Here is a 16,569-nt window from a genome sequence, read left to right as displayed (position 1 = left end):
CTAACCAGCTTTTAAAAATGTAATTTAACTAGTGCCTTAGAAGGTCCTGTGTGGATTTCCCTAGTCACACCCCTTTTTCCCTCCAGGCCGCATCTTGAACGAGAGTGCCCTGGTTATAACTTCCTAGCAGCCTCTCAGCCTTATCTGGCATTGAAGTGCTCTGCTCGCACCTACAGTCAAGTGCCAGAACTCTTGTCCTAACTTCCCAGGTTACCCAGAGATCCTCTGTGGCTTTACAGAAGGGACTTACCCAAACCCTTCGGTGCAAGTCAAGAACTCAGGTGTCCAGCCTGCTCGGTGGGATGAGCTGTGCTGAGGCCTTACTTCATTCACCCTCTGGGGCCGGGTCAGGCTCTCTCCAGAGGCTTCTTCTCAGCTGATTTCTGGCTCCCAAGTGGGGATTCAGGTTACACCTGTATTGGGAGCAGTGACACCACAGCGGCCAGAAACACACTGAACTTTGTGTCTCCAACCCCATTTTCAGCTTTACACTCTCTGATCTGATCACATACTGCTGCGTCCCTGACCATCAAGGTTGATAAGAAAAACCCTAGTTTATTAAGGTGTAGCCAGGACCCTGTAATGTCCGTGAGATTTTATTCTCTACTTAGGTCAAGACCAGCGACTTCCTAGAAATAGTTCATTTGATCTTGACACAGTTAGAAACAACTCCAAAAAGGATATTCCAAGTAGATTGCTCAGATTCCCTTGGTAGTGGGAGTGGGGGTCATATTAACTGGTCAGGTGGTCTCTAAGTTTGCCTATTTTTGCCTAGGAAGTTCTCAAAGGCTTTCCAAGTATTTCTGTTAAGACGACTAGCCTTTTGTTGAGTAGCCTCTGCCCCTGGACGTGAAAGATAGATACCATAGAAACTTGGAGACAGCCGTTGCCCCAGTGTCTGGACTCTTTAATAAGAGCCTATTCTCTCCTGCTACAGAGAGCTTCGGCATTCCAGGGCTTAGCACCAGACTCTTGAATCAGTAAGAGCCTGTGTTACTTGCCCATGATGTGCCAGAAGCCATTTAATGCCTTTCTTTGCTGCCTGAAGGTCCAGCCAGCAGGGTGCAGTTAAAGCCACAGGGTAGTGTTATTAGGTCATTACAGGGAATGTGTTTAAAGATAAGGTGCACCTACCTTGGGGGCTACTCAGGAACAAACATATTCTGTACATGGAAGTACCTGCACCTACACTGGTTACGCATCCTGATGCAACTGCAAGATTCCCATTTTAGCAGAGACATCTTTAGCACATGAATATTTTTAATAAAAGTGTGTTAAAACTAGCATTTAAAAATTCTAAACAAATTCATTGTTTTAATAACAGCTTCCATGTACAGTGGAATTGTGGTTGAATTTTTGTCAATATTGTTTATACATATTTTTTAAATCTTGCATATTTATAGGACTTCACAGATTTCTGCCGATTTTCGAAGTAAAGTTTTTGCATCAATAACAGGTGATAAACCTGTGCTGGTGGTCCTCCAGGCCACGCCTCTTCCTGTCTGCCTGTCCTGGAGGTGAAGGACAGGCCGCCATGCTTCTCCTCGCCATCAGGGGTCGCCCTTACCCATGGAACCAGTGCTCGAGTCCCTATGGAGGCCTGAACCCCAGAGATGGGACTGAGGTCTTTGGTCTTGTGTACATAGTTAGATGACCTTGGCCCGAGGTCCAGCATTCATCTCCCCTTTAGTATCAGCTTTTCCACTGGTAAAGGTGGGGAGAGTGCTCTCAGGGCCTTCCACACCCATCCAGGAAGGATGTGGGGATAGAGACACATCCGGGAGCAGCAGTGCCTGCTCTTTCCTAAGGGGGAGGTAGACGGTGAGGCAGATTTTTTGGTCTCTCTCTGCTCACCAGTCTTAGGAGAAAGGAACAAGGATGCAGTGGAAACAGGAGATGCCTGGTTCCTGGGCTCTGAGCTAAGAAAGGAGCCTAAGCAGGACCATATTACATCTGGCCAGGGAGTTAGGGGTTAGGGAAATGGGGAGGGGTCGAGTGCTACGGAGGGTGGGGGAGAAATACATGCCCCCTTCCACTCAGGAAGGTAGAGGAAAGAACCCTTTAGGGGGAGGGCAAGATAGGTCAAAGGTACTTAGAGAAGAGTTCTTGGTAATCCATCTGCATTTAGAGAAGGCAGTTGTCTGCAGATAACAGGGAAAGGGCCTCAGGTACTGTGCTCAGTCTAGGTCTGGTGGTTGATGTCCAATGCGCAGGAAAGGAGCAAGCTATGGGCCTTCCAGAGGAGAGAGATGAAGGATGTTTGCAGAGAAGTTGGCTTTGAGTAAGATTTGAATATGCAGTTCCAACAAATATTTTTTGGGAACTCGCTATGTGCCAAGCTGTGGGCTGGCCCCGTGTAATTTGGCTATGAAACAAACACAGCCACTGCCCATTTAGAGAGTTTACAGTCAAATGGGAATCTATAGTCTAGTCTGGAAATAAACCTGTAGATTTCATTGTGGTGAGAGTGTGGGGTGATAAACCGCCCTGGTTGGGACTCCTGCTGAGGGTCACTTAAGCTGTGGCCTGAAGGAAGGAGCGCTGCAGCAGAATGGCAGGTGCAGAGCCCGGGGATAAGAAGGGACCTATTTGAGACCTGAAAGAGATGAAAGAAACCATGTAACATAAGTGTTTGCACCTTACCCGGGCTTTTTTATTTTTATTTTTTTTTAGAAAATGACAGTGTTTAATGATAATCCTCAGTAAAAAAAAAAAAAAAAAAAAAGCTTCGTACTCATTATACACACATTTACATGGCTTTGGAAGGTCTCAGTGCACAGATGAGGGCTGGGGAAGATCTGCCACATGACAGGATCGAGGTCTGTTGGGGCCTCCAGGGCCCTGGGTCTCCAGCAGGAAGCACCTTTCTCCCCAGTTGACTCTGAAACTTCTGGCCTGGATTTTTTGGGAACATTTCCAGGATCACCAACTGGGACACCTCCTAGGCTCTCTTCTGGGTAGAATCTGAGTAGTGAGCTAATGAATCAAATTTAAAGACAACTAAAGAAGCTATGTTTATCTGCATAACTGAGGTGGAGGGGAGAGGGCTGGGGTCTGGGGGAAGGAAAGTGTGCTTATACCACCTTGTGAAGAAGGCATTGCCAGTTGCAGAAACAAGGAGAATGGATTTGGGAAGTGGGGATGGCGTACATATAAAAGAATCTTTTTTTTCCTTTTTTCCTGTTTTGCTATACATTAAGAGCACCCTCCCTTATTGTATTCTCTAAAGACTGAGTAAAGATCTAAATTTCTTCCGATTGAAATTTCCTTAAGGCAATAGGGTACATACAAGAGTAGGCCTCCTGGGGCTCCAATCATGTTGGAACCACAGAGAGAACGTGAGTGTGAGTGAGTCCATGGGAAAAAATGGAGGAACTGCAGCAGGAGAAGTGAGTAGGGGCCTGATCTACCCACTTAGGGGCCAGTAAGAAGCATTTGGTCTCCATTTAAGGGGCCATGAGCTGTCACTCAAGGGATTTAGGCAGAGCTGTGACAGGACACAATGTTCTGTGAGCAAAGATTCCAGAATAGGGAAGGGCAGGGCATGTGGGACAAAGGCACACCACCCTGCAGGGACACAGGGAAGCAGGGTGGTGCCGGTTCGTGCTCTTTACCCGAGAAGCCAGAGAAAGCCAACCTCAACTTTCAGTCCCAACCCTAAAGAAAAGCTAGTGCGCTGCTTTCCAGAAAAACAGAGTTTTGTATCCACTTTCAGGGGAGATAGAGGGAGGGCCTGTCACAAACCTCTGAAGCTGTCGTAATAAATGATTATGTACCAAGGAGGAATGTACTAGAGACCGTACTTAGGATGCTTGTCGGCCTCTGTTCGTCAGCCCTCCGTTACACATCACAGCTGCCGCTAGAGTAAGCTGAGACAACAGACATGGGAGGGCAGCAGGCTGAGCAGGAAGAGGGGGCACTGCCAGCTCATGCAAAACCAGCCCCGACCTTCCCCTTCGTTCATCCGCCTGGGAGGGCCCCTTTTCTCCCTCTTGCTGGCCACCTTGCTTCAAGATTATCCCCGCCATTAACTAACCCAACCAGAGACGGAGTTCAATGGGACCTTGGCCACTTGCTTGGGTTTCATTCTCCCTGACTCCTCACAGGGCCTCATTCTCAACTCCCAGCCTCCCTTCTCTAACGCCTTATGTTCAGGCCTGTCCCATGCCACCTGCTTGGCCGTAACTTCATGTTCAGAAAGTTCTCCCTTCCCTCTTTCTACTCGACCCCTTCCTCTTGCCCCTATGCATTCTCATTCCCTGGGAGAAGAATCCTTGTATTCTCAGTACCTTTCGCCCTACTTCCATAGCTAAGGGAAACCTGGCTGTCTGGTGGTGGCCCCACACCCCAGGTCCTCCCCTAGGTCTCAGCTCCCACTGACGGGGCCCCACCTGCCCCGAAGGCATCCTTCTCCCAGGCCCCACCTGCCCCGAAGGCATCCTTCTCCCAGTGCTTCCTCGTGTCTGAAATCCAGGTCACCCCTCCCTCCTTCCCTTCCTTCCTCTTTTTCTCTGTATTGACTGATGTTTTAAATTAAAAAATAGTTAATGTTTGTCATTAAAAAAAAGTCTCCACAGTCTAGAAATATAACGCTATGACATTTCTACCTGATCTCGCCTTCCCAGGAGATGAGCACACCTGGCTTCGTGCTTTAGGCTTCTTGGTGTCCACGTGGTAATCCCAGTGATGCTGCACTTTCATCTCTAAATTCGAACTCTTAACTGAAAATAAGAGAAGCCAACCTAGCTAGTTTAGGCTATTAAAAGAATTCTGTAGTTCACAGCATCTCCAGGAGGGCCAGAGAACCAGCCAGGAACAATGTCCCAAAGGTCACAGCCAAGCTGCCCTAGTGGAGGCACCTCTGAGCACAGACACCACCTTCTGCCAACACTGCTGTCCCAGGCCTCTGGAAACAGGGTATAGATGTCACCCCTTTCCAGGGTGGATTCCTCTTGGTGCCTGCTTCGGATACAAAGTCTAGCATGGGGGCATCTGACTGGCAGAAAGCTTACACCCAGCTGCAAGGCAGGCTGGGACGGCCTCATCTAGCTTCTGTGAATGGAAGCAAGATTCATAAGATGGAAAACGCCCCAAATGTAGGAAGCGCTCAACAACCGGAAAGAATGGCTGACGTCCCCTTCAGTTCTCTAGGAATCTAGCTACCTTCATCTCTGCAGCTCCTGCTCTACATGCCACACTCTCCCAACTCTGAGACCTCTGGCCATAGCCTGCTTACCTGTCCTCCTTCACGTCCTCAGAAACCACCCCCTCCAGTACTTCCTATTGTGCTCACACCAGGGATCCCGACTAGTCTTTCCCACCTTCTCTACTGACAATTACGTCCGCTGTAGCATCACCACCTCAGGAAGAACTGACATTTATTGTGCACGTACTGTGTTTCACGTTTGGTCATCTCATTCCACCTTCAAACCCACCTCCCATGTCCCCACCAGGGTAATTCTCTTATTAATATCCCCACTTACGTGAGAGGAAAAGGGAACCTAGAGGAACTGAATGTCTCCTCGGGTTGGCCCTCTCCATCACTCATGGTGGCCCCTTGAGAGCAGGGTCTGTCATGTTCCTTCTCTGCTGGGGATCCCCGTGTTCCCCACGAGCTAAAAGCTGTATGTGATTCTAAAAGTGTCCTAGCAGTCACATCTCAGACCCCTACAGAACAGCGCTTTTCAAACTCAACTGATCATAAGATTGATCTAAGGTGCTTGTTAAAAATAATATAGATTCCCAATTCTCCCCTGGAGCATCCAGTTCTCAAGCTCTCGGGAAGGTCAAGAATCTAAGACTTTTAACAAGCCCTCCGGTGATTCTCAAGATCAAGCAAATGGAGGAAATACTACTCTAGAGAGCTGTTTGTTTCCTTAGGGTGAACTTAGACTACTCTGGGCCTGTAAATTATGGCCTGCTGTCCTTAGAGATCAGCATCTGAGATCTGAAAAATGTGCGGAATCACTTGGTGCTTTTGAAGAACGGTAAAACAGGCACTCATGTGCTGCCAGACAATGGGGCACTGAAACCTTCAAAACACGTTTCCAGCAATTCCCCTTCTAGGAATTCATCCCGAGGTAATAGCGATGGTTCTGCACTAAGTAATCTTGTGCCAAAGATGGAGAATGAGGATGTCCAAATCTGCCTGTGCAATTAGAAAGAAGCAAGGTCCTGCAGGCCCGGCTGGGGCGAGACAAAGCCATGACGCAGGCTTCCTTTCTTTCCCATCTCCCAGATCTGTCCAGGCCAGAGACCTACAGAGGTGACACGAATTACATCCTTTGCCTAGGGCCCTTTTACTCAACCAGGCCCTGGCATTTGCCTATGCAAAGCCCTGAACAGAGGGAGGGTGTGGCTGAGGCAAGGGCAGTAGAGACTGGGAAACACACTCAGTTTGGGATGTGCAGTGGGGTGATATGTAAAGCCTCCTGCTGATTTTGGCCTGCTGAATCTGGTCCCATAGGAGGTCCCCTGGGTGAGAGAAGTGCTCCCCCCGCACACACCTTATGGTCCAAAAGTGGAACAAAGTTCAGCTGGGGAGTAAGGTCAGGGAGGAGACCCCGTCCCTGCCTCCAGGCCCGAACTGTTTGTTTTTGTTTTCTGTTTTTCCCACTGCACCAAATGGACTCCCTGTTAAGCCATCCCAAGGACTGTTCATAGCTTCTTAAGTGTCCCTTTAGCCTGCAGATCCCAAGAATCATCCGGTCTTCCTCTCTGAAGGCTGTGGCCAGCTCCAACCCTAGTGGTCTCTTCCCAGGACCTCCGGCACCAGGGCCTCCAAAGATGCAAGCCCATGGCCTTCATTTCTTCCTTATGCCAACAGCCAGGAACTCACCAAAATAATAAACACAGGAAAGTTACAGTGCCCCAGAAAGTTCTTACATTCATGATCCTGGTCTATGTTTCCTCATTCCTTGGTTTAAATAGAGTTAGACACCAGGCTCCGGCCCTGCTTTTTACCCCAACCCTTCTCAGAAGTCAAAGTTCCAAAATTCACTCAGGTGCTAGAGCACCTAAAAGTCATGGGCAAACCTTGGGCTGAATCTCACCTTCAACATTTACTAATTGTATGACCTTGGGAAAGTCGCTCGACTCCTCAGAGTCTCAGTGCTATGGATTCAATTGTATCTCCATGAAATCGATATGTTGGAGCCCTAACCGCCCATATCACCGTATTTGTAGATAGACTCTTTAGGGAGGTAATTAAGGTTAAACGAAGTCATAGGATGAGGCCCCGATTCTATAAGACTGGTGTCCTTATAAGAGGTAGTGACACCAGAGATCTCTCTCTTCACCTATGCACAGAGGAAAAGCCATGTGGGGACACAGCAAAAAGTTGTCTGCAAGCCAAAAAGAGAGCTCTCACCAGAAACCAACCCAGATGGCACCTTAATCTCAGACTTCTAGCCTTGAGAACAGTGAAAAATAAATTTCTGTTTTTTAAACCACCCAGTCTTGTGGTATTTCGTGATGGGAGCCAGAGTTGATTCATACACTCAGTTTCCTCATCTGAAAAGCAGGGATAAAACTAGTCCTTTGCATTATGCAGCTATTGTGAGAATCTATTGAAGAAGTACATATGTAATGTCTGCCTGTTTAGTTTTCCTACAGCATCTTTAGCACCTGGAACAGTGCCTGGTTTATTGTAGAAGTTCAGTAAATACCTACCGAATTAACAAATACATCCATCAAAAAAGGAAGCTGTCAAACTAAATACAAGTGCCTATCTCTGAGCTTTTCACTAACCTCCATTTCCTTAGTCGTTGACCACCGGTCACCAGCAAATGACAGCAGGGATAAAGGGTTTAAGAAAAGTGTCTGCAAGGACAGTTTCCTATTTTTAATTAGATCTACCCATTAAAGTCATGTCTTTTATGAATTGAGAAAGAGCTTGGTCCGGTTGATCCGGAGGCAAGTTTTAGCCTCTGGCAGGAGAGGACATTGATCAGAGAGCTGAAGGAGGCCTATGAACCTTTGTCCAGCTTTGCAAGCCTGGGCTTGGAGGGGAGAGAGCTCTTCCTCCAGAGGGCTTGGAGGGGCTGGAGACCATAACCATGGAAGGCATTGTGAGGGAAGCTGGGGCTGAGTCCTGGGCGTGGCATGGGGGAAGTTGGTCTGGGGTTGGAGGCCACAGTAGGCCCACCTTTCAGGTGCTTGTGAGATGCAAATGATGGGAACAATAGGGCCCCTGTCCCCAGGCCCTTTGTAGCAGAGGCTCGACTCCAGGGAGGGATAGCTCCTTCACCTTGGCCATGGTGAGACTTGGTTCTGGGGCCACCCCAAGTGCACAGACCTGCCTACCCCTGGGGGCCCAGGATTACAGAGAGGGAGAGGCATCCAGCTGCACTGACTACCCCCTTATGCCCCTCCCTGTCTCTTTCCAGGACAAGCTCCAGGAGAGCAAACCCAGGTGAGTACTCAGCTTCTCTCTTTCCTTCTGCCTTCCTCTCTTGTCTCCACCTGTGCCACCCCACTCCTGGGCGCAGCCATCCTTGGAGCTGTGCTGACTGTGCCTGGGCCCCGTCCGCACACCTAGTAAGACCATTCGTGTACCTCTGCCCTCTGTGAGCACTAGGGCTCCCCCACTACTGCTTCCCTGGGGCACCAACTCATCTAGCTGTGACCCATGGGCACTAGCTCTGCCCCCAGAGTCTTCCTCTTGCTGCCCTGACCCAGGGTGCTGACACAACTCCAGGGGGCTCCCTTCACATTGTCATGGATGTGAACGTCCTGGAGTTGTGCAGTGTCTGGCTGACACAAACTCAAGGGCCCCCCGAGCAGACTTGACTAGAGTCTGATTACAGGTTGGGTCCACCCCTTCCACCCCTCAGATGCGCAGGTAAGTGATACAGTAGGCAAGAGGGGCCCCTGAAAGTTGAGTCTCCCATCAGTGGCTCTAGAACCTCCTGCCCATCATAGCCCAGCACTGCTAAGTCACTGGGGCTTAGCTCTTCCACCTGTCTGGTTCAGAATTAGGGGTACACGAGGGTGGGGGACTGGCATAGGTGCAACAGGCAGCTAGCTGGGAGGCACCCTTGTTTTCAAAATGCCTATGTCATTGGCCCTGCCGCAGTGTCGGAAAGGCCCATCGTGAATGGTTCTTTTGAGCTGAACTCAATGAGTAACTCATTGTGCTAGAGAGGGGGTGGGCTGGGAAGAGACGAGGCCAGTCTCATCAGTCTCCTGTCCAGACTCCCCAGTTTGGAGAACAGATGCCCCCCACCCATCTCCTCTGCCTGCTCCAGGGACCTGGAGACACAGGGTAAGTCCAGGAGCTGAGCCTGGGGTGGGGACAGCGGGAGGCAGATGCCACCACCCGTCCTGCACCTCTTCCATCCTCCCTGTGCTCAGCACCCCTTCCCAGAGGTCCAGGAGGAGGAGGAGGAAGAAGAAGATAAATACGAGTTGCCCCCCTGTGAGACTCTGCCCCTCAATCGAGCCCCTGCCCCCCTTCCTGGCACAGAGGAGGACTCTTTGTACCTGGGTGAGGGCTGGGAAGCGGAGGCAGAAAGGTCGGGTGGTCGGACAAGGGAGGAGGGTGCAGGCCTGGCTTTTTCTTCATCTGTGCTGGGCAGCCGGGGAAGGCCTCAGCTGGCAGTCGCTGGTGCCTTTTGGCTGAGCAGAGAGGGAGAGAGAGAGAGAGAGAGAGATAGGAAAGGAAGGAGGTGGGAAGGAGAGAGGAGTCTGGAGGGGCAGTGTAACCAAGGCAACAGTGGGAAAGAAGGAGGCCCAACCTGGTCACTGGGGCCTGGCGTCCCCTCTCTGCTATCCCAGCACGTCTCAGAGCGAGGGTAGGGGTGCCAGAAGAGCCCGCTGGCATCCCACCCCCACGACTCCCCAGGCTGGGGCAGATGGGGGCAGGGAGGCTGGCCGCCTCCAGTTGCCATGGAGACGGGGCTGTCAGGAAACCAGTTGAGCTGGGAGTGGAAGGAGAAAGAAATAGAGGCTAGGTGGGGGCGGGAGGAAAATGGGAACCTAAGTGAGATGAACCCAGTGACTCACAAACCTTGGGGTCTTTCCCAGATCGCTCTGCCCCCCTGGGTGCGTCTAAGTCACTACTGCAGCCCCGGTCCGAGATGGTGAACAGCATCCCGGCAAGCCCCACCCCAGGCTACCATTTCCCAGTGAGTAAATCTAAGAGGCATCTCATTTGCAAGACTCCCCACATCTGCACTCAAGAGGCCCCTGAAAAATTAGATGCAATAGAAACCAGAGTCCTGTGAACATTCGCTCCTCCCACCTGTCTGGCCTGGTCCTTTCACCCTCCAGGTCAGTATCACCCAAGATTCACCCTTCCAGCCTGAGCTGGGAAGGTGAAGGGAAGGAAAACCAAACTAGCTTGGTGGCCCCTCTCGGGACCCTGAGGACGAGGCCCCCTCCTTGCCTAGAGAGTGAAGAAATCCCTCCGCTCAGGGGCCAGCTCTCATTCCAGCCAAGACCCTGCTATAGGCTTTGAAAGCTACCACTTTCATCATATACTTTATTGGAATAAAAAGAAGAACAAGGAGAGATTCGCAACAAAGAAAGAGCCACGGAAGCGAAGCAGAGGGAAGAGTCGCCTCCTTTACACTTTAACTCTTGTGTTGCAGTGTTTTTTGAAGCTGCACAGATATACATTGCCCTACCATCCTTGCCCTCCCAATGACTCAGTTTCCCTTCCGTACCCTGACCCTACCCAGTTCTTCCTCACCACCCCTTGTGCCCACAGCTGAAGGCAGCACTTAGCTTGCAGGGGGCCGTGAAGCAGAGCCGGCCCTCTGGGAGGCGAGGTACTGGGGACATCTTCTCTGTCCAGGGCCCTCCCACTTCCCTGCCCTGAGAAGCGGGATCTGGTCCCACAGGGTACAGCTGAGCTGCCTTACATCAGCTCCCTGCCAAGCCTGGTTACTGTACTCCCCTAGCTGTTCCTCAGTTTTACCTGTGGACCCCCCACTAAGGCAGGCAGTTGAGGAGGAGGCCGAGGCCCCAGACATGAAATGCTTTGCCTGAAATCACACCAAAGCAGAGTTCACCATGGTCTCTGGGTCAGGGGAAGAGGTCTGAGGTTAGCGTGCTTTGCCCAGAAGGCCCTCACCAATGAGACACATCTGGGTGTTATCCTCCATTAAAGGAGCCCCTTTGGCCACTAGTCTCTGATTTCTTCCATGTCATTACTGCCACCACTTTCCAGAGACTGTCCCCCATGGTAAGTGCCTGAAGGCCTGTGACCCCAGAACCCTGGATGTCAGACCAGGGAGGAACCCCAGCCAGCTTGTTTTTGTCTGAAAGTGGCCCCAGGAGCAGCAGCCTCCTCCTGCCCAAAGTCAGACAGCTAACTGGAGACACATTTATTTTTACATGCTCAGTGGTTGGTAAACCTTCATGACCTTGAGGGTAGTTTTGGAACAGCCCAAAGTCATTTGGAGCCAAGCCTAGCAAATCAGTCGGGAGGTCAAGTCAGGTAACACCCTGGGGTTGTGAGGTAAGGCAACACCGTTGAAAGCGGCTTTCTACCAGGGCCTCAGAGCTGCTCCAAGGATACTCTCAGAGAAGTTCCAAGGAGGGAACTTCACTCTTCCAGCCTAAGTTTCACTCAGTTCCTTTCTCCCTGTGCTCATGTCTGGTGGGCCTCTCCTTTTCCTTCCAGAGCTGACTGCACCAGCCCAAGTGGTGAGCAGCCTCACAATCCCCCCTCACACTCTATGGTTCTGACTAGGAAGTTGGCAGGGTTGGGGTGGGGGGCTTGCGAGGGCCAGGAAATGTCCCGGAAACTGAGAAAAAAGGCCCAGAGCCGAGTCCCTCCTTGTCTGTCACAGGTCCCAGGCAGGGTAAACTCAGTTGTCCTTAGGGTGCCACCCAGGGCTACTGAGAAGGGCCTTGCCCAGAGCTCCTGCTGGACACCCACGTTCTCTGAGAGCTGGGGCCTGTGGGCACCTCTGAAGGGGAAGGTGTTCTTGGGGTGCCCCCTTCTCAGCAATGGAGCAATTTTAACCCTCCAGCTGGCTCCCAGAAGAGGTCCACCTTGTGAGGAGGTGTGAGGTGTCAACAGCCCTCAGTGATGGCTCTCCCCTCCCTCTCACTCACTTGTCAAACCCTTGGTCCTACACACCCTCCCTACCTTAGGTACCAAGTTCTCCAAAGAAACCTGATGAGGACATCTACCTGGAGTGTGAGCCCAGTCCAGGTGAACATCTCCCTCTGCCCCAGATCCATCCCATCCCAAGGCCTTCGGCATGACCCACTCTCCTGGCTCCATCTTCGCACCGTGTCTTCTCTCACCACCTCCACCCACACACATTTGCCTTCAAACGCACACTTCTACCTTTGGTCCATTGACCCCCACTGTGCCAATGAAGGAGGGGACCTCTTAGAACAAGGGCTGTGTGGGGCTTCCCAGCTGTTGCGGCCTGGTTGGAAGGACTCCCAGAAAGCCCAGGCTGCAGAGAAGCAGCAAGCTCTGCTGCTGTCCTTGGCCACTCCCTGGCCTGTGTGGGTGTCCTTGCCTGCTTCCCTGCCCAGCCCAGCCCAGCCTGCCCCTGTTTCAGTCCCTGCCTTGCCTCAGACTCTGAACTCCCAAGTCCTGATGCCCCCAGTCCCTCTGCCAAGGACATCAGCAGTGCCCAGGTGAGTGCCCTACCCCCCACATGGGTGTGTGTGTGTGTGTGTGTGTGTGTGTGTGTGTGTAAGAGAGAAAGAGAGAGAGATGTGTGCACTCAGGCTTACCCAGCCCCTGGGACCTCTGGGTTCACTGGGCCTTTCTTTTGAGGGAATTAGACCCTGAGCCATTCCCCAATTTGTTCCCCACAGGCCCACCACAGCCCCCCAGGAACCTCGGAATGTAAGAGGCTGGTGGTGAGGGGGAAAGTGAGCTGGGTGGGAGGGAAGGAGGCTCAGGGTGTGGCTTCGGGCCCGGGGAAGCAGGCCTAGTCTCTTCTGACCAGACCTCCTGTGTCCCAGGGAGCAGCGAATGTCACCTCTAAAGGTGAGTACAGGCATCTTCAGCACGAACCAGGGCAGTCTTACCAGGGTCCACCCCAGCCACAGCCCTGCAGGCCACAGACTCCCTCCCAACCTCTCATGCCCTACTTTGCTGAGGGGGTGCCTGTAGTTATGCCTCCAGTTGAGAGCAGGCCTGAGGGGACCCTCTTGGGCATTTTCCAGGGTCTGCACTGAAGTGGGAAGCTCCTAGGTTATACCTCACAATCACCCCTCATTTGGAGGTCACGTGTGGCCTAGCTGGTGGGTCCTAGCAGAGCCCAAGACCAAGAGAGGAGGGGTGAAGCACCAGGTGCTCTGCTTTCAATGGACGGCCTGTGCACGCACCGCCCCCAACTTCCCCCACCCCTGCAGCTGGGCCCCAGTCCTCCTTGTGTATTCCCTTCCCATGCCCAGCTCTATAATCTGCTTCTTCCAGCAGGAGGGAGAGCCTCTCTTTCCTCTGTAGCCCCCATTGGGAGCAACTCAGCTGCTGAGGTAAGGAAGGGCCGAGAGAGGGCTGGGGGCAGAGGCCTGTGGGGAAGCCTCTTGGGCTGGTGTCCACCATTGCAAGGAGTATGCATAAAATGTGTGTGGCACCGTGCTGGGCACCAGTCACAGACACTTCTTTGTTCTGCTTGTACAGATTCGGTCTGGGGAAGGCAACTGTGAACACCAATAACCTTACCCTGGGTTCTCTGTTCCCCACCCCCTACCCAGTGCCCCAGCACACACATCTCTAAGCACCTGTGTGTGTGTGTGTGTACATACAGGACAGCAGCCTGCTAGGTCAGCCGTGGTACTCAGAGAACTGTGACCGTCATGCTGTTGAGAGTGCCCTGCTTGGATGCCAAAAGGTGGGCAACCACAGAGCCTCTAGGTCTTCTTAGAAACCCTTCTGCTCATGGGCTGTGGCTGGCTGAGCAGGCAGGGGTAGCAGGGCAAGGGGCGGGGAGCATCTGGCTATCGAGGGTCAGGGCTGTGGGAGGACAATTTGAAGATGAGGCTGATGGATGGGTCTCCACTACAGGATGGGGCCTACACCGTGCGCCCCAGCTCAGGACCTCGTGGCTCCCAGCCCTTCACCCTGGCAGTGCTTCTCCACGGCCGGGTCTTCAACATTCCCATCCGCCAGCTGGATGGTGGGCGCCTCTATGCCCTAGGCCGGGAGGGCAGGAACCACGAGGAGGTGGGTGCTGGAGGAGGTAGGGGACTAAGGGTAACAAAGACAGCGGAGAAGTACCCGGGGCCCAGCCAGGAGTATTTGCCTAGGGAAAAACTGTGCTTGCTTTGACAGCACATATACTAAAATTACATAGGGAAAATCCCACATTCCATAGTCTTCTGGAGTGGGTGGAAATGATAGCGGACAGAGACCTGAGTCCCTTCCCAGAGGTCTACCTTTCTCTGGGAGAGGCACTTCCTCCTGCATGGCTCATTCCTCACGGCACCTAGGTGTACGTGTAATGAACCAGTGAAAGGAGGGCAGGGCCCCAATAGTCCAGACTCCTGTCTGTGCCAGGACTCAACATGCTCCCAGCACATGCTGGCCTGCAGACCAGAGATGGTCACCCATACTGGAGGACAGGGGCAGAGGCACATCCCCAGAGTTTTTTCCATCTGGCCTTGGAAAGATGAGTCTGGCCAACAACATGCCCACGGGTGGAATGGCAGGAAAGGTGCACAAGGCCTGGAATTGGGGAGCAAAATGGCAATGGAGCCTCATGGGACAAACAGGAAGGAAAATATTTACAAAAATAGCAACGAGCCCCTCATCAGATGCCTGCAGTTCCCTTAGGAAGTTTCTCTCCGCATGAGGCTCCAGGGACTCACAGATGTCCTGCCTCTCTGCCCAGCGTTTCTCTTCCGTGGCTGCCATGGTCCAGCACTACATGCAGCAACCCTTGACTCTTGTGGACAGACACAATGGCAGCCGGCAATTAACCTGTCTGCTCTTCCCCACCAAGCCTTGACACCCCGGTGGATTTCCACACCCGCCTCTGGCCCCATCAGTTGCTTCTTGCCCCATCCACCTTGGACTGTCTCGTTTCCTCTCCCAGGACTCCACCCCTCCACACCCTCCCCATCCCTTGCCCAAGTCCCTGCAGGCCTAGATGAGAGGCTTAGGGAAAGAACGGTTGCCCAGAGACAGAAAGGGTCCCCAAGACCCCATCCCATGCTCACCTAGAACCTGGCCCTACACTCCCTGCGGTATCTCCAAGGCTGGGAAGCGAGGGCCCCCCACTCCCAGCCCCAGGAATGGCTGTGTCCACTGTTACTAGGGCCTCCCAGGCTGCTCTGGATGAAGGCCTCCTCCAGGAAGCTGAGCCTCTCAGGGACAGCATGGGCTCTGCTGGGTCACAAAGAGAATCTTCTCACATTCTCTAGGGGGTGAACACAGAGCTGGCATTTGGGAGAGACTTGGCTACCCAGCAGGTAGTTTGCTTTCAATAAATATTTGTTGAATAAATTCTTGAATTTGCTGAGTGAAGCATAGGTGTTAACCGTGAGGCTCCAAGGTTCTCAAGTGTCCCAGGGCACAGACTAAGCCTGAGGGCGATAAGAGCCCTAGTGGCCAGGCCAGGGTAGAAAGGGCCAGCGCCATTTCCGCCAGTGACTGGGGCTTTTGCCCTTAGGTGGTCTGTGCTGAGGAGGAGGGAGGCCAGCCCCAGGGTCGCTGGTTTTCGTTTTGCTTTGTTGGGATGGGGGCGGGGAAAGAGGGAAGGTCAGTACTGTCTCTGCCATCCGTTCCTGATGAGAATGGATTTAAGTACTTGTCCACGACCTGTTGACCGCACAGTGTCCCCCCCACCCCCGACCCCCTCGGGAGGGAGGCGCCTGACTTTGCTCACTTGGTGCCTCCCAGCTAGCTGCCTGTTGCACCTATGCCAGTCCCCCACCCTCGTGTACCCCTAATTCTGAACAAGACAGGTGGTCTAGAGCAGGGGAGACAGGCGGGTCCCAGGAAACTAGTGGATACTGGGCGCACCAGAGCTGGAAGGAAAACTCAGCGTGGGCGCTCCAGAGGATGAAAACCGGTCGGGGCGCGACGCCTGCAGGGCACCGCCCGCGAGGCCCAGCGGGTGGCAGGGCTCAGGGCCCCAGACCCGAGGCGGGGCGGGGCCGAGGGCGGGGCGTCCAGGCCGGCACGGCGCCCAGAACATCCGGCGCCGGAAGCGCCATGTGACCGTGACTCCGCAGAAACAAAGGGCGGCTCTGCGGCCGCCTAGGGCTCTGGCTGGCACCGAGGGCTCACACCCCCTACTCGCGCCGGCCCCTGGCCCTGCCTCCTTCAGGAGTCCGTGCTCTGGCCGGGCGGAGGTAGCGGGTCACACCCAGGCCGGGAGCGCGGGAGCCCCAGGGAGACGGGAGCCCCAGGGAGCCGGGGAGGAAACGGCCCGAGGACCCTGCGGAATACAAGTGCGAGGCAGGGGGTCGGGGGTTGATTTCCGGTCTAGGGGTTGAAGGTTGCTTCCTTCGCTGCTGCTGCTCTGGCAAATTACCCTCCCTGAATCTTGATTTCTGTTACAAGATGAAGATGATCGTTCCTACGCAGTTTTCCGAGAGTCAGGAGCCTTAAGTGAGGCTTTACGCCTCAAGCGGCCGGGCTGT

The 16,569-nt window shown here is 53.1% G+C and overlaps 1 protein-coding gene across 1 annotated transcript; it reads left to right on the top strand.

The window, feature by feature from the left end:
- The first annotated feature begins 12,565 nt into the window (after window positions 1–12,565).
- Window positions 12,566–15,363, top strand: SH2D6 (SH2 domain containing 6). The gene is made up of 6 exons (XM_023536388.1): window positions 12,566–12,606; window positions 12,790–12,820; window positions 12,940–12,964; window positions 13,397–13,455; window positions 13,988–14,146; window positions 14,814–15,363. Exons 1-6 carry the CDS (start codon window positions 12,566–12,568, stop codon window positions 14,928–14,930), a joined length of 432 nt encoding a protein of 143 aa, XP_023392156.1. The 3' UTR covers window positions 14,931–15,363.
- The last annotated feature ends 1,206 nt before the right edge of the window (window positions 15,364–16,569 follow it).

This window comes from Pteropus vampyrus, unplaced genomic scaffold (assembly GCF_000151845.1).
Source record: "Pteropus vampyrus isolate Shadow unplaced genomic scaffold, Pvam_2.0 Scaffold156, whole genome shotgun sequence".
NCBI lineage: Eukaryota > Metazoa > Chordata > Mammalia > Chiroptera > Pteropodidae > Pteropus > Pteropus vampyrus.
The sequence above is the reverse complement of the archived record's forward strand: the minus strand, read 5'-3'. Positions and strand labels throughout refer to the sequence as shown.